Source organism: Lissotriton vulgaris, chromosome 7 (genome assembly GCF_964263255.1).
Source record: "Lissotriton vulgaris chromosome 7, aLisVul1.2, whole genome shotgun sequence".
Lineage (NCBI taxonomy): Eukaryota > Metazoa > Chordata > Amphibia > Caudata > Salamandridae > Lissotriton > Lissotriton vulgaris.
Window position 1 is genome coordinate 1006352540 of NC_141695.1, and position 24389 is coordinate 1006376928.

The 24389-nt window shown below is 45.6% G+C and overlaps 1 protein-coding gene across 1 annotated transcript in view; it reads left to right on the forward strand.

Moving 5' to 3' along the window:
• DOCK2 (dedicator of cytokinesis 2) overlaps nucleotides 1–24389 on the forward strand; it is a 2333210-nt gene that overhangs the window by 160886 nt on the left and 2147935 nt on the right. Inside the window, exon 2 of the mRNA XM_086931425.1 lies at nucleotides 21981–22064. Within this exon, the coding sequence (XP_086787551.1) occupies nucleotides 21981–22064 (84 nt within the window). The remainder of the gene's footprint in view (nucleotides 1–21980; nucleotides 22065–24389) is intronic.

Here is a 24389-nt window from a genome sequence, read left to right on the forward strand (position 1 = left end):
AAGAAAAGTCTCAAATTTTCGAGGGTCCCCGTAAAACCTCTCAGGAGTAGCAAGAGGTATCCCAGTGTTCTGGATTATCTGGACTGTAGGTACAGCATCCGTGGTGGTAGGGGGGGTCGACACAGGCAAAAAAAAAACCCTGGCCGAGATGAAACAGGTGGGGGCAACGTGGCCGGTTTGAGTATGGGTCTCACCCCTGGTTCTTTAATTGCCAAGTCTGACAACTCCTTGCGCATCTGGGAAACCTTGTGGTATAATGCTTGGTTCTCTGCACGAGATGTAAGAACCTCCTGTCGCAGTTCCGAGAAGCTTTCCAACAATGTAGCAAGGGTAGCATCGATATCCATCGTCCGGGCTGGATAGTATTCTTGGGCTTGACAATCGGTCGTGATTGTAAGCAGCGCAAGAACTAACGCGCGCCACTAACCTTATGCAAATGACCAGCAGAGACGATTGGACGAAAGTCCCCTCGACTTGTCTCAACACAACACCCAGTAGTGATGTACTAGCCACTTTCTGAGCGTGTATTGCGAGAAGCCGGGAGGTGGTAAGGTGTAGAAGAGTCGGGGGTTTGCGGCACTCTCTTCTGGGTCTGGTCTGAGTTATCCGCGAGATCTCGGTCGAGGAACGTACTGCAGCGTGGAGAGACAAAGAGCAGGAGTGAGTACCTTGCCCGACTAATGTCAATCCCCCCTGGCCCTGGGTTACTACACTTACCAAAGGTAACACTGTAATGTCGTACAGCGTAATCGTGCAGTTCCTGAATCCGAGATAACCAGATACTTTTGAAAGGGAAGTTATAGTCACTTCCCTCAATAGAGTATATAGATTCCAGAGAGACTCTTCTACCCTCTGGTACTGAAAAGTGCTTTTGGTTGCGGGTGTTTCTTGCCCGTCTCGTTTTGCTCTCAATAATTCTTGGAAACAAACAAGATGTCTAATGTATCAAAGAAAAGTATATAAAGTAAGAACCAGTTCTTTTCAAGTCAGGAAACTTTGGTGCGATAAAGAAACATAGAATGCGCACCACGCGGTATAGTATCAAGAAAGTAAAAAGGTGGAGAAAGAAGAACGAGCCCGTTCTTCTAGAGTATACTTGCAACTTGCAGCAGGAAAACCGCTTCTCCTCTGACCTCGCAGGCTTTTCGTCGGCGCTGGCTTGAATCCTCTGACCGCGCAGGCTCTTCGTCGGCGCTGGCTTGAATCCTCTGGCCTCGCAGGCTCTTCGTCGGCGCAGGAATTCTAGGTCATGCATCCGGCGGGGACAACACCTTCCGCCATCACCAAAACTGCAAATACAATTGTCAAGCAACTTCCTGATGCAGGGGAGGAGCTTATATAGGCTCAGCCCTTCTACCGGCCTTCCAAAGCCGCTTAGCCTTTTGGGACATGTAGTCCGTCTGGAGAGGACGCTCTATTCGACGTCTCTTTCTCCTGGCCGTGGCGGCGAGAGCGATTGCGACACACATACCCTTTTTTATGTCTCTTCTTGCGCTCTCTCTCTACCTTGCATTCCTTTGATTTTCCTCAATTCTCCCTGTTTACATCTACCTCTTGCAGCCCGTACCTCACTTTAATTCACATCTTTTTCTGCAATACCCCTCTCCCTACTTCACTCCTAAGAGTACTGTACTCCTCTGCACCTGCACTTTTCCTTCTCCCTATCTGTAGTTATCATTGCCATGCTCTAAAAACTGTATCTCTTGTCACCTCTCTTTTTCTACCTATATCTTCCTTTTTCTAACTCTCCTTAACTTTACTTCCGTCTACTCCATCTTTCTCTATTTACTTTCCTATTTCACACATCTTTCTACATCATCTGTATCTTTACCCCTTATTTCCCCCTACTCAACTTTCTTTCTATATATTATTCTATTGATCTTCTTGTCCATCTTTTGTATCTTGCCATGCCCCATTTTCTCTTAATCAGTAATGTCACAGGTAAATGCGTAGACACAGAAGTACACAAATATAAAGAGGAAAAGGAACAAGGCAGGAAAAAAGAAATAATGAGAACGTTTTTAGATTTTACTAATGGAATAAAATTCAGCAGAGCTGTAGTTCTCACTGTTGAAACAAGAACGCCAGTAGTGAAGGGGGATATATTTGTGATTATGTATACTGAACAACTAAACCTACATTTCAAGCGCTATGTTCACGTCTTACTTCAGTGGTCTAGTGCATAAAATGAAATATCTAACAGTTCACCGTTAGCATTAGCAAGCTAGTTAGACACTGAATTCCACCTAAAATGTGCCTTTGCAAATAAAAATATAAAAAATCAAGATACAAATTCAAAAAGAAATGGCTTAAGCAAAGTTTGTTCAAACTTTTTTCTGATAATATTGGGCTACTGGCATCAAGTTACTTGAGTTCTTGGCTGTTTTTGCATACCATTGTTTCTGAACGTTTAACATACATTTCAATATCGTTTGTCATTACAAGGGCTTTAATGAGCCGAAAATAGGTAATAGATTCAAAGTGGGTCCAAACAGGGGGCCCCAAAACATATCTTGTCAAGGGCCCAAAAATCCCTAAGATGCCCCTGAGTTTGTGGCTCTAAGAGGTTACTGCACAAAAATGAGACTTAAAAGTGAGCATGCATTGTTTGCCGCCACCAGAGCGCCCCACGCTGAGCGTTCCCTCCCCCTCTGACGGGCAGGTCACGAGGGCGGGGACGGGCGTGTGCTACATCTTGGGCTGCTCTCTGGTTGGCGGGGCAGCTCCTCTGTCCCTCCACCCCCTGCCACGCCCTACCATTTCCGGCTCCCTACTTATGGCACTGATATCCCGGCCGCGCAGCGGACGAGCGCAGCGGGCGCGACGAAGGCGCGCCGAAGTTGCGCCTAAGTTAAGCCCGTCTGCGCCCGTCCGCGACGGGCCGGGACCAGGGGCCACAAACCCTGTTCCCTCGTTGTCATACACGCCTGCTCAACTCCTCTCCTACACCATTGATGTGCCTCTTCCCCACTCCCTCATGCAGCATCTTGTTGCATTAGATATCTATGCCCCCTGCTCAGACCGTGTTGTGTCTCCACACCCTATTTCTCCCCTCCCTACGCCAGCCATCAATTCCCTCCCCATTGGACCCTCATCTCCCCCTCACACTGCTTCTGCTTATCTCCTCAACACTCGTTCGGCAGGCAAACACCAACTTGACCTGTTTAATCTTCTTACCACAGACTCCCCTGATTTTCTGTTCCTAACGGAAACATGGTTTTCGGAGGCTTCCCTCCCCGACATTCTCGCCATCCTTCCCCATTCCCACTATGTCCTTCGGGCTGACCGCCCCGCGGACAAGATCGGGGGGGTGTTGCCATGATTGTCCGATCCACCATTCAATTCCAGCTTCTTCCCCAAGCACCCATCGCTGGAGTGGACTTCTTGGTCGCTCGCTCCTCCAATCTACCGGCACCTCTCACCGTTGTCCTGGTCTACCGCCCTCCCCTGAACATGCCCCTGTTCGTGGCTTCCCTGCAGGAACTCCTCGCCACGCTGGTGGTTAATAACTCCTCTGTCCTCTTGCTTGGGGACTTTAACTACTGGCCTGGCGATCCCAGGGAGGACTCAGCATCTAAGGACTTCACGGCCACTCTCCTCTGTCTCAACCTTAAGTCTCACGTCCTGGCTCCCACACACAAATCTGGTCACATTCTGGACCAAGTCTGGTCATCCCAGGACATAATCTCCCCCCCCCCAGTATCCTTCCATGTACATGGTCCGATCATTCCCTCATCTCCTTCTCTATCACCACTGGTTCCCCTCACAAGCCCCTTCGCCCCAAGAATGTTTTTTCCCGTAGTTGGAACCGTGTTGACTTGGCTTCCCTCTCTCACTCCCTTGCTTCTTCCTCCCCAGACCTCACTGGTATTCCCCTTGACTCACAGGCTGCAGCAGTTGGTAACTGGCTCTCTTCTGCATGTGATTTAGTAGCCCCCCTCAAGTTAGTCAAATCCATCCGCCCTCACGAGGCTCACCGTTGGTTTAGCCCGGAGCTCAAGACTCTTAAATTGGAGCTTAGATGCTCAGAGCGCCTTTGGCGCCGTAGTTACTGCCCTGACCACAAGGCCAAATACAAAATCCTTCTTAAGGAGTACAAGCAGGCCATTCTGGCCACTAAGACCAAGTACTTCTCTGAACAAGTGGCGCTCTCGGCCAACAAAGCTAAAGAAATTTTTTCTCTAGTAAGCAACTTGGCCACTTCTGATCGTGCTTGCCCTCACTTCACTCCCTCTCAGGCCCTCTGCTCTTCTCTTAACAACTTCTTTATCGAGAAGATTGTAAAAATTAAATCTAACATTTTGGTCACTCCTTTTACTCCTCCTCACTCTGCTCCCTCCGCGCCTAAATCCTCCTTCTCCTCTTTTCCTCCCCTCGGACTCTTTTCTAGCTCTGCTCACCAAAATCAAGTCCGGTTCCCCCACTGACTGTGCCTCTGCCCGTATTCTTAAAACCCTCTTTTCTTCCTGTCCTGATACCCCTCTTTCCTTTCTTAATGCCTCTCTCTCTACTGGACTGGTTCCTTCTTCATTTAAATCTGCTATTGTTTCTCCCATTCTTAAAAAACCTGGTCTTGATTCTTCTCTTCCCTCTAACTTTAGACCTATCTCTCTTCTCCCTTATCTTGCTAAAATTCTCGAATCTTATGTCACTTCTTGTCTCTCTGTTTATGTTGAACAGAACCAGCTCCTGGCTTCTCACCAAGCTGGTTTCCGTTCGGGTCATTCGACCGAAACCGTGGTGCTGGCCGTCCTCGACGAGCTTAAGGCCAAGGCCGACGTCAATTCCCCCCAAGCTCTGATCCTCCTCGACTTGTCCGCTGCGTTTGACACGGTCGACCACAACATTCTTTTGGACCGTGTCAGCGCAGCGGGCATACGAGGTTCTGCCCTTTCCTGGATCACTTCCTTCTTGACAGGTCGTTCTCAAGCCGTTCATCTTCCCGGCTTCTCTGCTTCTCCCCTCCCGGTGCCCTGTGGGGTCCCCCAAGGTTCCTCTCTCTCTCCCCTTCTTTTCAACCTCTATATTCACCCTCTTATCTCTTCCCTTCTTGAGCTGGGGGTCTCTGTGTATAACTACGCTGACGACCTCCAGCTCGTCTTTGATCTTTCCTCTCCTTCTCACTCTCTATCCTTTTTTCACTCCACCATGGTCTTTATTTCTGGGTGGATGAGCGCCAACCACCTCAAGCTCAATCCAGATAAGACTGAGCTTGTCCTGATTGGCGGCTCATCCAGCCCCTGGTCCCCTGCATACTGGCCACCCATTCTTGGCCCCCCTCCCACCCCCGTTCCCTCTGTTAAAACTCTGGGCATCAAGGTCAGTCAGGACCTGTCCATGCATGGCCAGGTCAGTGCCGTGGTGTCCTCCTGCTTTCTTTCCCTCCGTATGATCCGGAAAATTTCTCGTTTCTTTTCTCTTGACTCCCTTAAAATCATTATTTCTGCCCTTATCACTTCCCGCCTTGATTATGGCAATAGCTTGTTCGCTGGCATCCCTGCCTATGAAACCCGCCGCTTACAAGCTATCCAGAATCAGGCTGCCCGTCTTATCTTTCATTTACCCAAAACCCATCATATCACTCCCGTCCTCAAATCCCTTCACTGGCTGCCCATTTCCCAGAGATCTCTGTTTAAACTAGGGTGCCTTGTCTATCGGGCCCTCGATCACTTTGCACCGGCTTTCAACAATTCTTTGATTTCCCGTCACATCCCCGCCCGCACTCTCCGTTCATCATCTTCTGCTCTCCTCACCGTTCCCCGCTTTCACAAATCTCGCACTGGTGGAACCCGTTTTTCTGTTCTTGCTCCCCGGTTCTGGAATTCCCTTCCTCTTTCTATGCGTTCGATCCCTATTTTTTCACATTTCCGTAAAGCGCTGAAAACTTTTCTGTTTGCCCTGGCCTACCCCTGCTATTCCTCCTGGCCCTGTCTGTTCGGTTCTTTAGAGCTCCCAGCGCCAGGAAGCCGTTTGGCCATCGTGCGCTCTACAAATATTTTTCATTCATTCATTCATTCAATTACCAGGCACAGACACTGGGGCCCTGATTCACAAAGAGCCTCCACTCTCGGGTGGAGGCTCCACAATCGCGGCGTTATCTCTGCACTCTTGGTGGGATCTCCGCAATTGCAAACTGCCACAAGTGCTGAGCTCCTGCTACAAATGTGGATCCGCCGCCCTAACTGCAGAGACTCTTTGTGAATTAGGGCCAGGACCTTCTCCTTGCTGTTCATTGCACTCACCCTGCTTCATGGTGATGTGTTGAAAGCCTTGTTGCTACCTGTGAGGCCTCTGCACGTTAGAGGGGGCTATGAAAGATCAGGATCAGCAGAAGGCTTGTCACTGCAAAACACTGTCCCAGTCTGGGCTCGCATTTGCTAAATTTCATGTTCATCCACACTGAGCAAAGCAACCCAGTTTTTTCACCCCTTCTCTCTCGACGTGCAGTACAGCTGACCATCTAGTATATGAACCAGCCGTCTATGTCATCCTGGTTACTCCAGACTTCCTTTTAAGATGTCTTTGTATTTTGACTTTCTTGGCACTACATGGTGAGAAAATTCTGAGCTAACATAGGCAAGAGGACAACGCCTTGCAGGTGATGGCCAACTTTGTTAAGGACAGCCCTGTTCTTCAATGGGTAACACTGCCTTCTTAAAAGGGTAAAAACATTCAAGTGTATATTGCACTGGAACAACCCCTTGCATGTCTTTTTAAACTGCCTTTCAGCTTTGTGCCATGCTCAAATGGACAATTATGTTCTCTAGTAATGCAGCATAATCTTAAAGCAAATTAATCTTACATTGTTTACCTAGGTATATCTTCTGCAATCTCTGTGCCTGGTTGTGACAGACATCATTGCCATTCCATGCACAATAAAAGATGCATTCCGTCAGGAGATATACATGCAGCTCACTGAATAATAAATAAACTGTGGCCTCCGAGCCAGTCTGATCCACTTCTGCGCTTCGCATTGTAAATCATGTTCCATGGGCATTAGTGCAATTCTGCCTAATATTAAACAGCCGCCAGGTAGCCTTCTAGCCTGCTATCCATGCCATTTTGAGAGCTTGATAATGCATTGAACACTTAAAGATAAACAAAGTACTTGAATTTAGCAAATAGGGAGAGGCTTAACAGCCAGTAGGATCCATTTTCCAGAGTTAAATCTTGTATACACTATGTCCTGGATGCAGCATTTTATACACAGATTCATTGCTTTACAATCAGTCAGAGATCGCTTGTCTAACTAAATGCAGTCACATAAGATCATTATTTCTGGAGACGATATTAAGTCAAAAGTATACGTAAAAGCAAAACAGTAACTATATTCGGCTCCACAAGATCTAAAATGAACCACCTACACTGCCACTCCCAAATAAAACACCAAACTCAATAGTATTGAAGTTCTCATTCAGAAATGTAAACACTTAAAGGCTAAATTCTTTCGAACATCCAAATATCAGCTGAAATAAAAACGGAATTGGGTATTTAAAGAAGAACCCATATGCACCCACAACTTTAAAAAATATACACATCTGATTGGGTTATCTCCTGTGGTCCATTTTGAGTTTGCAAACCCAAGAATGTCTGTGTGTTTTTGTGATGCACTCTTTCAAAATTTCAACTTGTGCTGGAAGCCAAGCATCGCTGAGCCTTCGACTGTACAGCAGTGGTTGGCTGCAGGCCAGGCCTGTCCCCAAGTCTAGAAGGTGGCCAACCTGGGCAGTGAATGGGCCCCAAGGCCTGGTCTTCGAAGAGACCCTGAGCACAAACCCAAAATATGCCCTTTGACTAAGCTCATCTGTAGTGCACCAAGTTAATTTCTAATTTGGTTTAGGATTTGCAAATCACACACAAAAATAAATCTTCCCCATTCCTCATGGGATGGGTTCACAGTAAGGTCACACTCTCCCATTATACTCTTTCTGTTTCAACTATTCACAGTGCAATGCTCAGTGCAACTTGTTAGTTACTGGGAGCTACAACAAAAATTCTTCTGTGATGGTCAGATAATCAGAACGTGATGGATTTTTGAATATTCTGTCAGATTTGCAAATCTGTGATGGATGTTAGGAGAAGAAGCTCCTTTGTTAAATGGATTAAATTAATGTTAGTAATTCTATTTCTAAATCATCCATCTTGTCACAAATCCATAGAGGATTCATGAATTACTGTCTTGACATCTCTACCGTTATGCCCTTTCAAGTCCACCTGATACATTGCTGTAGTGTTAATTACTCAAAGACTACTGCACTGATTTAAACCAAACCAAGTAAAGGCTCTTCCATGAGTAAAGTTCTAGCTTCGTTCCAAGTTTGATGTAATTCCATTCAGTGTTTTTTTGACTCTATTGGGGTGCAAAGATCTATCTGGGAATGAAAATGTGAAATGTCACTATTTTTAAACCCCTCTTTTATTTCCTCCCACCCGATGGATCATCACAAAACGTGCCATGCCAACCCCAAATGAAACTAATCTTTTATTCATCAGTGTTGTGCAAATTTGTTCAACCGTATGGATGTTATTGGCATAACAAAAATGGAATTTCACTGGCAACTCTGATTTCTCCACAAAGTCACTATCACTGACTGTAATACACATTCTCTTTAAAGGATTAGACCCCCACTAATCATTAGCAGGTGTCCCATACCCACTAATCTCTATATAACCCCATTCTTCTGTGCAGCCATTGAAAACAGTAAAATTAAAGGTGTAAAAATAGGGGACAATGACTCCTTATGGGGATATTCTCAAGAACGTGTGATAATTATCACAAAATTAGCTTCACGCAACTCTTGACATTGCAGTCTATTGCGGGAAAATAACGATGTGTTAACGTTGTATTCTCAACATGGCGGTACCATGCGATAGTTTCACGATAATGCGTCAAATGACCGCATTAAAATCAACGTGATGGCGTAAAAATGCAAACACGAACGCGAAAAAAGTGGCAATGTCCCAAACCTCAATCCAAAAATCAGCGATAACCAGCGACAGGCCTGCAATTCCCACACGTCATGCGGGAGAATGCACCATAAAAGCAGAAAAAAAACGGTGAGATGACAATGTACGAGTACAACCCCACTTCCATGATGTTGAACAAATGTCCATCGTCCCGCATCAAATAGGCATCTCCTCACAAACAGTCACAATGTACATTGACATGCAGTCTGCATGTGAACTGCGCCAATACGGAAACATACATGGAACACACTGTGAAACCGCATCTCCCCTTCACATTGCACAATCAACACCTCCTGCACACAGACGTGTCATATCTATGACCAATCAAGTGTGAAAGCATGGACGAATGTAGGAGCAGTGACTCTCTCTTACGTACATGTTGCTCATGTTGTGGGACTTGAGTCACAGGGTGCATCCCTGCATCACGGTGGTACATAGTTGACCCCAAAAGAAGCCCTGTTGTCACTTGTAGGTCATAAATGTGAAACGCCGAAGAGTGGGATTCTGTACTATCTGTGACACACAGAACTGGGATTTCGAATACGTGACACTCTAAAGAGCCTTTCTGTAGAGAGGTGACACACCCACCACCAATCATCAAATTATGAAATTGTTTGCACTACATGTCGCACTTACACTTGTCTGAGTGATGTGCTTGTACAGAGGAGTGACATGTACTCAGGGAACGTGTCTTAGAATGCATTTATTTGCACACTCAGTGCCTGTGGTCATTTTGTACTGTCCCATGATTGTTAAGGACTGTCACAATGTGACATGCTCATATGAAGGAAATGTCAATGATGGTGTTCCTACGGGTTATTCCTGATGCAACTGCAGTGGTGTGTGGTCCACCTGCCTAATCTTCCTCATCATCGTCCGGTGCATCTTGCACTTGTATCCATGGGGCATTGGTGCATACACATATGTAGTGCGAAACACAACATGTAACAATCATCTTGCACACGATGTCTGGGCTGTACAGGTGCTTTCCACCTGTTATGTCCAGGCACCTGAAATGTGACTTCAACATGCCAAATGTATGTTCCACGATGCCCCTGGTGAGTTTGTGGGCCGCATTGTACTGCCTCTGGGCCTGTGTGTTCGGGGCTCGGAGGGGTGTCATCATCCAAGCGCAGAGTGCATATCCTTGATCATCTGTGACAGTGCAGAGAGACAGGAGTCAATAGTTCGTTCTGCATGATGTGTTGGCAGCCTCACTGGTACATTGGTGTGTGATATGTGTGAGTTTGTGATTCCTGTTTGACATGTACTGATTGTAGCAAATGTGCGGCATCAATGTGTATTACATAGCCTCATTGCTGCTTCTCCATCCCTCTTGGGCCTATTTACAATTGTGCGTAGTGCAGTTGCATCACTTGCACTCCTACGGCACATAATTGTCATGCCTTTCTGCGCATGTCCACAAGCCTGACAACGACACAGTGATGTTGTGCGCTGAAGGTGGGCGGCCACGTGTGTGTAGGCCTATGGTAAGGATGGGGCGAACACAGATGTAAAGTTCATGGCTGGCTGAACTCGCCATGCGTTTGAGGGTAGACCTTTGGCTCATGCTGCAGTAATAACGACACACAACAGTTGGCATGTATGATACTTGACCCAGAGCGGGCTTGAGCTCCCTCATTTACCCCTTCGGCCGAGCCCGCACTCAGGGGGCATCCTATATAGCAACATTGTCCATTGTTGGACGGGTGGCACTGACACTACAACAAAGACACACGCAGTAGTTACTTCCTTGGCAAGGCCTAAACTTAACCACACCCAGAGCCCCGGGATGATTAAGCACACCCCTACGATGGACTGTCGTACACAAGTCCACACCGCTTATGCTCACAGGGGGGTACAACACAGATACATGGCCTAGGTCTACCCCACTGCCTGAGGTGACATGGTTGCGTCGCTATGCACAGCACAATGTAATGTGGTAGGTCTCGGGGCACTCATGCATACATAATGACCACATGGACACACTTAGATAGTTTGTGGGACTGGCTAAGGGCATGCGCGCCCGCCCCTTTTATTGCCAGAGTCACATGTCCAGTGGCACCTGTGCTGGATGGGCGTGGGGTGAGTGTAAGCCACCCCTAAGGGGCTGGTTGGTGCTGGCAACAACTACAACAGTGGTCATACAATCAGAAATTCAAAGTTCAAACAGCAAGGGTCCATGACTTGAGCTGCACAGAGTTAATGGCCCTGGATGCCCTGCGGCTGGCACAGGCACACCGCCGACGGACGGTGACCTGCGAGCTGAGCGGGTCCTCGTCGTGTAGAAGGTGAATGTTGCAAAGGGTTTCAGGGGACAGTGGAAGGTGTCCTGGAGGGCATGATGCAGAGGGCAGAAGCTGGCAGAAACAGGCAAATGGAGGTGTGGAAGTCTACAGCCTCGTTTTTACCACCAAGTCAGTATCACCTACATGATGATGAAGACAACCACCAGGCCATTGACTCAGATGCCACCAAAGTTCAACCAGAAAGTGCCCATGAATGTCGGGGCACAGACTTAGAGGCACCGGAACTGAAAGAGTATGCAGTCTGCGATGAGGCATGTACAATGATACAAACCCTGCCATAAATAAATCAAGACTCAGTTCCAAATGTGTGACCTACTTGACTGCAGTGTAGGCCGGAGGCAACGGACAGCAGGGGCACACAGCCACATGTCGTTGGCTTGCGATGCACAGAGTTAGTGGCACCGGAGCTGAAAGGGGATGCAGGCTGCGATGAGGCTTGTACAATGATATACATTCTGCCATAAATAAATAATGACTCAGTTCCAAATGTGTGACCTACACAACCGCAGTGTAGGCCAGAGGCCGCGGTCAGCAGGGGCACACAGCCACGTGTCGTTGGCTCGCGATGCACAGAGCAGTTGTCGGTAGTATTCAATCACCTCCGTAATGATGATCCCTTTTCCTCCGGACTGACACGCGTCTTCCTCTTACTCCTCTCCTTACGTACAATGATATGAACTCTACCATTGAGAAATCAAGACTCCGTTCCAAAGGTGTGAGCTACTGGACCGCAGTGTGTGCCGAAGGCAGTAGTCAGCAAGAGACCACAGACACATGTGGTTGGAATGCTATGCACAGAGTTGGTGGCACCACATCGATGGGAGTACAGTGATATCAAACATCCCATTAACCTATAAAATCGGCCATCAGGATATCACTACTCAGTTCCAAATGTATGACCTACTTGACCATACTGTAGGGCGGAGGCAGTGGTGGAGTATGTCAACGAGTAAGGAGTGCTAGGGGCCTGTGTCGCGGAGGCCAGCGATGGTCTGAGGAGGCTGTCAAGGTCACGGGCCTTGGCTTGGAGCTTGCACCGGCAGGTTGTGGGCCCTCTTTGACACATGCCGGTGTCAGCAGGTGGGCAGGAAATCCTGGGTGGGCAAGACGGGTTCTGAGACCAGCGGCCCAGGGTGCAGCAGGTGCACAGGATAGCAGGCAACACCGCTCACTGCATCAGCCTCGTGGCGGGGAGAGAGGCGCCGCTGTGGCAGACACGTTGGCCATTCTGGAAGAGACCACGCCCAGAACTGTGTGGTTTTTATTCACACCCCTACGCTGGCCGGGCGTATGCTGGGCCAGCCCACTCCAACCACGCTTACAGGGGAGGACGTAACAAGCTACATTTCCGCTATCTTCCCCACTGCCTGGGGTAACATGGTTGCGTCCACTGTCCACTACACTCCAAACACCAGCAGTATATTTCGACATGGACATGTCTGTGGTCTGCATACTGCAGTCTGGCTAGCACATCCACACTACACTTGGCATTGTGTACATTCTTATTCATGGGTCACTTGCCTCCTTCGCACATGCCTGGTTCCCACCTCTCCCCCAATCTGCTATTGTGTGGCCGAGGTGCCATGCCGAAGATGGCTCATGTACATGGCTAGCCCAGGTTACCACAGTAAGTTGTACTGTCGTGTCTGGTGGGTGGGCCTCTTGTTTGGCATGTTGTATGTGAGTTTGTACCGTGTGCATTGCCAGAGTTGTGAGTTGCATCATTGTGGAGTTGATGTGTGTGGTGTGTTCATTTTGTACTTACCAATGAGCAATGCATTTCCGTAGGTGCCATCCTGGAAGCGCTGGTTGATGATGGACTCTCAGAAGATGCAGGAATCATGCACACTGCCTGGGTAGTTGGTGACGACATTGGTGAAGAGTTCCTGGTGGTCCACTATTGCATGCACATTGATGGAATGTGTGTGCTTTCTGTTGCGGTAATTGTGTGCGTGTCGGCAGGGAGCACAAGTAGGACATGTGTGAGGTCAATTGCCCCCAACCCGTGCGGGAAGCCAGCTATGGCGTTGAAGTTTTGGTTGGTCTCCAGACGTGAAGGTGCTGGGGTACCAAGCTGATGGTGGCATCCAAGACAGTTGTGAGGAACTTTGATAGGGCTGGCTGTGAGACTCATCCGACTCTGGCAGTTGTTGGTTGGAAGGTCCCAGAGGCCAACGGATGCAGCACAGCCAGGAGCTTTGTCTGCTGAGGGATGTTGGTTGTCATCTGTGTTGGTACCGTCAGCCTGTGGGAAATGATGTTCAGGATGGCGAGGATGGTTGTCCTTTTGAGCCTGTAGTGGACAAGGAGATCCTCTGGTGTTAGGTCTGTGAGGCTGGTGCATTTTCTGAAGGTCCGCTGTCTTTGTCTGCGCTGCCTCTGTAGTGTTCCGGGGGAAGAGGTGTGAGGGGGGATCCGGGAGGGGGTTAGAGACCTGGGAGTGGTGGGTGTTGTGGCCCTCTTGGGGCTCTGAGCTACATGATCAGTAGCTCCATGGCATTTGTTGTTTTTCTGGTGAGGCTCTGTGCTGGGCTCCCTTTTATGGTGCAGGTTGTCATTTGACTTTACACCAGGTAAGTGAAGGTGTTAAATCCCTGCTTCTAATGCACCTTTTGACCGTTTTGTGATCTTATTGCCAATCTGGCTGGTCATAGAGAATGTTGCGAAGTGGGGCTTTCACAGCTTTTTGCACAGGAATGCCTACACTGCATCTCATTAGTGTTAGTTGCCGGGGTCATCTGTGGCGATGTTTTTTGCGGTTGCTATCACAGGTAAACTGGTGATATCAGGTATTAGCACCAGCATTAGCTTGTGAATTGGGCGATAAATTTATCGCCCCTTTGGCTGCAATAAAGTGCCAATAACTCGGCGATAAGTCCTTGAGAACATGCCCCTATGTATTTTTACACAATGTGGCAGACAGTATGAACTAAATAAGTGCCTACAATGTATGTTTTTTACAGTTGTGTTCTGAAGTCATATTGCACCTGAAATAAGAAAATTATGTCACAAGTCACTCGCATAAAGTTATTACAAACAACTTGTAATGTCAACATGTCTCTTTCTTTTACTGTCTGCAGCAACTTCTATTATCGCTCCTCTCCCTCCCTACTTAATAATAATAATAATAATAATAATAATAATAAAGGGGCTTGTAAAGCGCATGGTGACGCCATCCCGGCGTGTCCCCGCGCTGTGGAGAAAGGTCAGGGCCAGGAGAGGAAGTTATAGAGAAAACAGATGGGTTTTCAGACGTTTTCTGAACATGGTCTCTGTATCCGCTAGTCTGATGCTCATGGGGAGAGAGTTCCATTCTTTGGCAGCCACTGCACGAAAGGAGCAACCACCCATTCTGGCTTTCTTGATGCGGGGAATTTTAAGAAATCCAGTTCCCCCCGAGCGAAGAGTTCTGGTAGGCTCATAGGGGATAGCCAGATCGGTCATGTAGGGGGGAGCTTTGTGCGAGACGATCCTGTAGCACATGAGAAGTGCTTTAAATAGGACTCTCTTTTTTATGGGAAGCCAATGCAAAGAGGCTAGGGCAGGTTTAGAGGCTGCTCTTTTTGGGAGTCTAAGGACTAGGCGTGCTGCCGTATTTTGGAGTACTTGGAGTCTCCTGATGTTTTTTTGCGTTGTTCCGAGGAGAAGCACATTGCCATAGTCTATCCTCGAGGTCACTAGATCTTGAGTCATAGTGCGCCTGGCTTCAAGAGGGAGGAGGTCTAGGGTACGGTTAAGGGTCTTCATAACCCCGAAGCATTTCCCTACCACTTTATGCACATGGCTGTCATAAGAGAGTCTGGGATCAATCCAGATCCCTAAGTTCTTGGCTGCTTTGCAGGGAGTGGGTAACGGCCCCAAACATGATGGCCACCACTCCTTGGTCCAGCTCGTGTCCCTGCCTCCAATTACCAGAACCTCAGTTTTTGAGCCATTTAGCTTCAGGCAGTGTTGGGTCATCCATCCTGCAAGAGCCTGCATGCAGGTTTTAAAGTTGTCCGCAGCAATGAGGGGGCTTGGGACAGGGAGATTAGAAGTTGGGTATCGTCGGCATATGAAACTAATTCAATGCCGAACGATTGAACCACTTCAGCCAGGGGGGCCATGTAAAGATTGAACAGGGTGGGGCTCATGTCATGAACCTTTCATCTAAGAGGGGTGGGCACTCCTAGTTAGATCTTCTTAGCTCTACAGGGTTGGAGCATGTTTCACCCCTTTCATAGAAAAGGAGAGCAGATAGGTGTTTCTCATTCTTCTCATGCTATGAGTCAGACAACGCTGCCTGAGAAACTCAAACTGCAGGGCTATATAATGCAGGACCCTCACCCCATTCCCCAGAAATGGTATACATACACAGTAGATGATATTTGACAATGGTAGAATAAAATGTTATGATGAAACGATGTCAATTATAATAGTGAACTCATTTCATAAAACACAATGATAATTACAAAAACCCAAATAATTGTATATTATACATATCTGCTTCCACTAATAAATCAGGGTAATTCCTACCTTATAGGTAAATATATGCTACAAGCCTCATGGTTATTTTATAGGCTGAACTATCATGAATCTCCCTGCGAATTGTATGCCGAGCTATGCAACTATCCCCACACACCTCCGAAAGCTGTCTGGCCCGCAGCCAGTGAATGGCACCCCTTCATGCTCCTCTAGCAATCTTCATGTCTGCCTCCCAAATTCCTTTGTCTTTTTATACCCTTCTCTCCAGAGATTATCTGTGGATAGGGGACGGGGCGTTTCTGTGCAACACCATTGAAGGCAAGCAATTGTAACCAATTCTACTTCCTTTCAAGCTTGTTCCATTCGAGGATGGATGGCCTTGCAGTGCTAATCACTACACACCGTATCCTCTGTGTATGGAAAATGTATTTCTGTTGCATTTATGGCATTTTTGTTACCACAACTAATGCCAACCTGCAGCTAAAATAATGGCAATCACATAGACACTGCTATCTATCACCTTTTAGAATAACAGTTTTCTAGGGCAAACGCCATTTAAATACATACCGGAAATAGTTAGTGCTCCTGATATTACTTACAAACAGGCTTGGCTTGCATGCAGCATGTATGAATTACCAGAAAAACTCTAACCACACACAACACTGCAACCTCACCTATAAAAAGAGGGAGTTCTGTCTAACCTTTGAAGTGCTCCCAGACTCTGGGCTGGCAACACTATCTGTCTCACTATCTTGTTCAAACTGGGCACTGCTCAAGCATGCCTGATGTGAAATATTAATTCCCATGATTCTTTGGAGTGTATTCATCATTAAGGCAACCCTGAGGCATTCAATCCACCAGTTTCAACTTCAGATAGCGCACAGAACAACCACTGAAAGCACTTCAGGAAAACAAGGGAGTTGCAAAGGTCGAAGCATGACTTGGTCAATGGATAGCTCGTCCTTAATACAAAGGCTCATTTAAATGTCATGAGTTTGAATCCTTGTAAGAATGATATCATGTTTCAAATTTCTCTGTGAAAGTCCTATAAAGTTCAATATGCGTAACCATAGTATTTTCAGAGGTTTTTTTTTTAAATACAATTTTGTTTCAGATCGTGAGCACAGCTCTTCTGGTTTCACACAATGTTCTGTTTTCACAATACATTCTGGGAGCTGTAGTTTTACAAAATACATCTTTCAATCATAGATTGACAAATTAAAAAAACACAACTAAACAAACACACTCCTTACCTAGGAGAATGAGTGCTAATTTGAGGAAGCTACAGAAGTTAAAAACACACTTATTAACTCGAGTAATATATCCCAATTGTACATTAAAAAGGATTTTCAAAGCCACCTCATAGTTCCTCGGCCCATAAAAGCTCTGAGCCAGCAGTCTCATTTCACTATGTGGTCACAGACCTTAATGCCTTGAAATATCCTTATCATGGGTGTTTGGAAATGGCCCTTTTTGCAGGGTTATCCCCAAACGTTTTGCTTCTTCCTCCTTTGTTTTTCCTGACCTGTGTTTGTTGGCTATAGGACTCTGGGCACTTTTCCACTGCTGATCAGTGCTAAAGTGCACATGCTCTCTGTGCATATTGTTATTGCGATTGGTTATCCATGGCATTTTTGTCTTACCAGTAGGTCCCTAGTAAAGTGCACTGAGTGTGCCATGGATGGTAACTCAAATGCAACCAGTGGGCTTGCAGCACTGATTGTGCCACCCACATAAGTAGCCCTGAAAAGATGTCTCAGGCTTGCCACCGCAGTCCCTGTGCACAGTTTAACTGGCATGTTGACCTGGCCAGTGCACTCACTTGCCAGGCCTTACCCGTCCCTTTTCTTACACATAGGACACCCCTATGGTAGGCCTAAGGTACTCCCCTGGGCCGGGTGCAGTGTATGTGAAAGGTAGGACATGTACTACAGTGTGTAACATGTCCTGATAGTCCAATACTACCAATTTCGTTTTTCACTATTGAAAGGCTATCTTGCCCATAGTCAAGAATGGGGAAGGCTGTGGAACATGTTTACCTGCATATCTTCCCATAGGAGTGTGATAGAAAATTGGAGCCTGGTATCCCTGAACTAAGAATTTAATAACACATCTTTTAGTAAAGATTGTTTTTAAATTATGTGTTTGAAAATAGCACTTTTAGAAAGTGGTTATTTTCCTGTTCAACCTTTCTGTATGCCTCTATCTGTTTGTGGATTGACTGTCTGGTTTGAGAGTGACAGGAGCTGGGGTGGCTCCAGGAGTCTGGATGAGTCAGCACAAAGCGGAATAGACCGATCTGCATTTGGAGTGGTGGGAGGAGTAGCACCTGGGCCTGAATAGGGCTGTGCCTACCTTCCACAATGCTGGCTCCGCCTCCTGCGGTGCATCTGAAGACCCTGGCTCACATTCACAATGGAATAGGTTGTGCACTTGCAGCGTGCACCCAGAACTGGTTTTGACTAGGTCTAGGAGCCCTTACACTTAGAGAACAAAGACTTTTGGGGTGTAAATATGAGAGCTGAAACTCCTGAACTTTAGAACATCCTGGAATTCAAGAGGAACCCTTGCCGAGGAGAAGAGCTGGAGAAACTGAAGAGAAGGACTGCCCTTGCTTTGTGTTCTGGGGCTAACCTGCAGTTGCTATTCTGCCAAGGGAAGGAGAAGGACTTTGCTGTGTGCTGTGTCCTCTGCTTGAATGAGATCTCCAAGGACCTGAGGAGAGCTGGCCTCATGTTTTGAAGTTCCAGGAACAAAAGGACTTCACCCCCAGCTCCCCCTGAACTTTGCTTTGTGAGTTCTGACCTGCCTATAGTGCTTGAGCCAGTTATGCAGCTTCTGGAGGTCGTTGCTGCTGTTAGGGAGCTGGAAGAAGAAGAAGCTTGAAAAGAACTGCGAAACCCGTTGCATCGTTCTTCTTGCGGCATGTTTCACCAGCGCATCTCAACGGCGCAAGAAGATTTCCATTGCATCGCCGTGCCGCTGTAAAAATCGTTGCAGCCCCTTTCGCTGCTGCAAGAACCGACGCATCGAGGGATTGGGGCTGAAAAGGACCGACGCCGCACAACCCCGCCGCATCAATCACTGTCGCATCTCAAAGATCTACGCATCGTACCTGTGCGAGTCGCTTTCCCAATACATCACCTGCAAACCGGAACCGGCACGAAGACTCGACGCATCGCTCACCCTACTGACCGGACTCGACGCACCCTGTCCACTGCATGCAGCGTGGCTGTTACATCACCTCCTCAGTGTCTCAGAAGTTTCGCATCTCTTCGTTTTTCGATGCTGCAGCTGTTTGGCTTGAGTAATTTTGTTGCATCTCCAGGTACATTTGGTGCAAACTCACACTTCCCTAGATGTCTATGGTGCAAGTTCTTGAAACCTTTTTAAAGTCATATTTTTAAACTGTTTATGTTGGATGTATGTAGTTTTGCTCTTGTGTAATTTAGATAAAGATACTTTATTATTTTTCTAAACTGGTATGGTGTCCATTTGTGGTGTTTTCACTGTGTTACTGTGAGTGTTGGTACAAATACTTTACGCATTGCCTTTGGGATAAGCCTGTCTGCTCGTACCAAGCTACCAAGGGGGTGAGCAGGGGTTATCTAAAGAGTGTATCTCCCTTACCCTGACTAGAAGCAAGGGTCCCTATTTGGTCAACGGTACCTACCACTGCCAACTAGAGACCTCCATTTCTAACAAGGGACAATTCAGGGTACATTGTCCCATATTACATGTTTATGTTGGCGTAGGTAGTAGCAGCATCTAGCAACGAGCACTGATTGGAATTAGAATTAGAATGCCTAGGTTTTGTTGAACTTTCTTAAATACATTGTTCATAAAACAATGGGCAGTGGTTATGGTCAGTGGATTTTCACAATTTTCAGGTAGTGTTTACCCCATAATTATGAATATACCATATTTACCATACAATATGAATAATATACAGATTTCAGCAAAATATATTTTCTCTAGGTCAAATGAAATAAAATCAATGTTACTGCCAGAATATATACCTGTGTGTGTGTGTGTGTGCGTGTATATATATATATATATAAATATATATATATATATATATATATATATATATATATATATATATATATATATATATATATATATATATATATCGTGAGAGACAGCTCCGCTTTGCTTGGGGCCGCCGGTCCTGCAGGGCGAGCTCCGGCCAGGAACGGAGATCCTGGAAAACTGCGCGTTCAGCCACAAACAAAACAGAGCTCCACAGTGTCTCATGGTGCAGCTGACTTTTATTCGTCACATCCTGTACACAAAAGCTCATTACCTAACGCGTTTCGACGTCCCTGACGTCTTGATCACAGGTGAGCAGTTAATTAAAACCCAATGGTCACGTGCCTGTTCGTATTCCTTCAGGCCCCAGAATGCATCAACATAGTCTTAAGGGATGTGCAAGTTATTTCAGGTACTGCTTAATAGCGTTTTTTCAAAGTTGCAATGCTGTTCCCAGTTAATGCTATTCATATTTGTTGCATAGTGCCGGTTGTTGTGACAAGAGATTCAATACTTGCTGCATCTGCACTGTTCCAAGGAGAGGCGTAGCCCTCTCCTATCTCCCTTTCTCCCTCGCTTTCGCCAAATTGCCACGGAAAGTCCATTTGAGCTGGCAGAATGCGGGGAGCGGTCCATGCCCCCTCATTTAATATCGTGAGAGACAGCTCCGCTTTGCTGGGGGCCGCCGGTCCTGCAGGGCGAGCTCCGGCCAGGAACGGAGATCCTGGAAAACTGCGCGTTCAGCCACAAACAAAACAGAGCTCCACAGTGTCTCATGGTGCAGCTGACTTTTATTCGTCACATCCTGTACACAAAAGCTCATTACCTAACGCGTTTCGACGTCCCTGACGTCTTGATCACAGGTGAGCAGTTAATTAAAACCCAATGGTCACGTGCCTGTTCGTATTCCTTCAGGCCCCAGAATGCATCAACATAGTCTTAAGGGATGTGCCAGTTATTTCAGGTACTGCTTAATAGCGTTTTTTCAAAGTTGCAATGCTGTTCCCAGTTAATGCTATTCATATTTGTTGCATAGTGCCGGTTGTTGTGACAAGAGATTCAATACTTGCTGCATCTGCACTGTTCCAAGGAGAGGCGTAGCCCTCTCCTATCTCCCTTTCTCCCTCGCTTTCGCCAAATTGCCACGGAAAGTCCATTTGAGCTGGCAGAATGCGGGGAGCGGTCCATGCCCCCTCATTTAATATCGTGAGAGACAGCTCCGCTTTGCTGGGGGCCGCCGGTCCTGCAGGGCGAGCTCCGGCCAGGAACGGAGATCCTGGAAAACTGCGCGTTCAGCCACAAACAAAACAGAGCTCCACAGTGTCTCATGGTGCAGCTGACTTTTATTCGTCACATCCTGTACACAAAAGCTCATTACCTAACGCGTTTCGACGTCCCTGACGTCTTGATCACAGGTGAGCAGTTAATTAAAACCCAATGGTCACGTGCCTGTTCGTATTCCTTCAGGCCCCAGAATGCATCAACATAGTCTTAAGGGATGTGCAAGTTATTTCAGGTACTGCTTAATAGCGTTTTTTCAAAGTTGCAATGCTGTTCCCAGTTAATGCTATTCATATTTGTTGCATAGTGCCGGTTGTTGTGACAAGAGATTCAATACTTGCTGCATCTGCACTATGTATATATATATATATATGTATGTATATATATATATATATATATATATATATATATATATATATATATATATATATATATATATATATATCATGAACAAACACAATTAAAAACAAGTTACAGATACAGTATGAAAGAAAACATACTGAAATTAGCTTGGTATGATTACCTGAATTAATGTATTAATCTTGCTAGCCAAAAATGTGCATGCTCAACGTAAAGTGTTCTGTGCCAGGGCATCCTGTGGTATTCTGCGCGCTTTACAAAACCTACAATCAAATCAAATCTGAGCAAACACTTCCTCGCTCCATAACACTCCGCTCATGACCTCACACACAATCATAATGTCAGAAATGACATCAGACGAGATACCATCAATACCATCACTGGTGAATTTCATATCACTTCAATATTGACCTAACTATGGAAACACGATCGTTTTTTTGCATATGTTTTGGTACTGCTATTCATTGTTATAGATTTTACCACACAACAACGTTTTTTATGTACTCTAATAATGTAAGTATTATTTATTTAAATATTAACTGCCAAAAACCTTGTCTCATTTTACAGCTATATATAATTTTGAGGCTGCTGCAGCACAACAGCTTTCCCTTCAGATTGGTGATGTTGTATACATAACGGAATCATGTGAAGGTAAAATACTCAACTAACTCACTTATTTGTTATTTATTTTTTATAATTCTAATGTATACTCTTTATTGTCAAGCCTTCTGATTTTAAGCATTTCAAGCATTTTTACTCTCATATCTACATAATTCCGATATGTATGTGTAGTGGTCCAACATTTGTTAGAAATTCTCTGTGGAGTTTCAAGTGAGCTTTTGTTTGAACAGTTGGGTCACTTTGGAATAATGACAATATTGTTGAATCATAGCAGGCTGTCACCTGTGGGACAAGAGAATAACATAATTGGAATTAGCTCCGTGTGAAGAGGAAAAAATAAAGAAACTACATCAAAAGATCGTCGAGTAAAGTACAGAGTATTAAAACACACCAGGGCAAACAAATCAAACATTGAACAGAGAAACCTGTTCAATGACCGAGAAGTTTATTTTACATTACTAAACGTTAAACAAATGTAGGAGAGATCAAAATATAATGTTATAACATGAAACATTTTTTTTAATATACATGGGTGACAGAAGCAAACACTCAGAGGTAGAATTCTGAAAATGACGTACAAGAGAAAGATTGCTTACCGAAGCATTGCTCTACAAAGGGAAAGAAATTAATGAGTCAGAACCAGAAACAGCTGAACCGTGGATGTCCTCCCTTTAGGTTTATGGGAAAGAATGGTTTAAATCGTCCATAACAACTGCAGGAATCCCAAAGAAGAAAAAGGTAAATAGTAGAATAAAAAGATAGCCATCACTTGGTACTATGCAAGAAATATCCTCATTAGCCCTGCCACAACCACTTGCCTGGACATTCTGCCTGCCGCCATTTCGCTGCCGCCTCAGAGGGACTACAGCCCCCAGCACCACACGTGGCGTGTATGCCGCCAACGCATCCCTGAAGCGCCAGGAGGCGTTTTAAGGAGTGCAGGGCTCCGGTGGAGCAGGACTGTAGAGTAAATATCCACAGGAAACTGATGAAATAGTAAGTTTATTCGTAAATAAAGAAGCACTCCCTGAGTACAACTCAAGTCTTCCAGAAGTTAGCAGTAACTGACTCCACATAACAGTTTCAGCATGGAATACATACACAACAAACTGTACAGGTCGCGAGTGATGCACAATCAAATAATAATACAACTCGAGACATATGTTTGAAGGAAAACACTGGCACGAGTCGGCACGAGTCCATGTGAAGGAATGCGCCAGTGTAAACTCGCGCCAAGCATGTACTCGCGCTGACTCGTGCGCTGACTCGTGCATAGTATACACAACACACCTTCCCTCCTTATGAAAAAAAAAACAAACAAACAAAAAAAACACTGGAAATTACATTTTTCCTGTCATGTAAGCAACAAAATCAGACAACCACTTTGGTTTCTTAGTAACCCTTTTTGGTAAAGGAACACCATGTTGAACAGTAACATCCTGACTGGTGATACTATTACTTGAACAAGAAGGTACAGTAAATGCAGTATTCTGATTGGTATAACAACTGCTTGAACAGGAAGGTAAAGGATCTGTGTGATCACGAATTACACCCTCACTGGAATCCTCATCCAAAAAGGAAAGATCAGGATGTTCAGGAATAGATTCTTTGCAATAAACATCCTTATCAGCTTTGAGAATAGCAATTCTACTCAGATTCCAAACTTTATTGTTAGATAATCTCACAGAGTTTTTCAATACCTCCAAAACTTCAAAAGGACCCATAAATGAACTTTCACCTTTCTTGACCTTCCATGGTTTTTTGACTTTCACCATCATACCAACTTCCACTTTCGGATCCTTTTTAGAACCACATTTCTCATCAAAATACTTTTTATTAGAGCAATGAGTGCGAATAAGGTTTTCCTTAACCATACTGAGATCCACACTTGAAGAAGTGGATTTCACCAACCATGAGGGATTCACCTTTGTCCTAGGGATTCTTCCCCTCATGATCTCAAAAGGAGAATACCCAGTCATTGAATTCATGGTTGTCCTGTACATCCACACTTTCTTAAAAATATCAACTTCCCATTTTTTGTCATCACTACTAGTAAACTGTATAGCTCCCTTCAGAACCCTATTGAACCTCTCTATAACTCCATTTCCACCAGGATTATATAAAGATGTAGTGGAATGGGCAATCCCAAGCCTTGAAAAATAATCATTGGCTTTCTTTGAATTGAATTGTACACCATTGTCAGATATAATTCTTACCGGTAGACCTTCTTCAATAAAAACTTTATCTAGAAAACACAGAACAGAATCAGTATCTATCTTTTTGACAATTTTGATAATTGGCCATTTAGAAAAAACATCAATGGCTGCAATGACATACTTGGATTCGCAACCAATA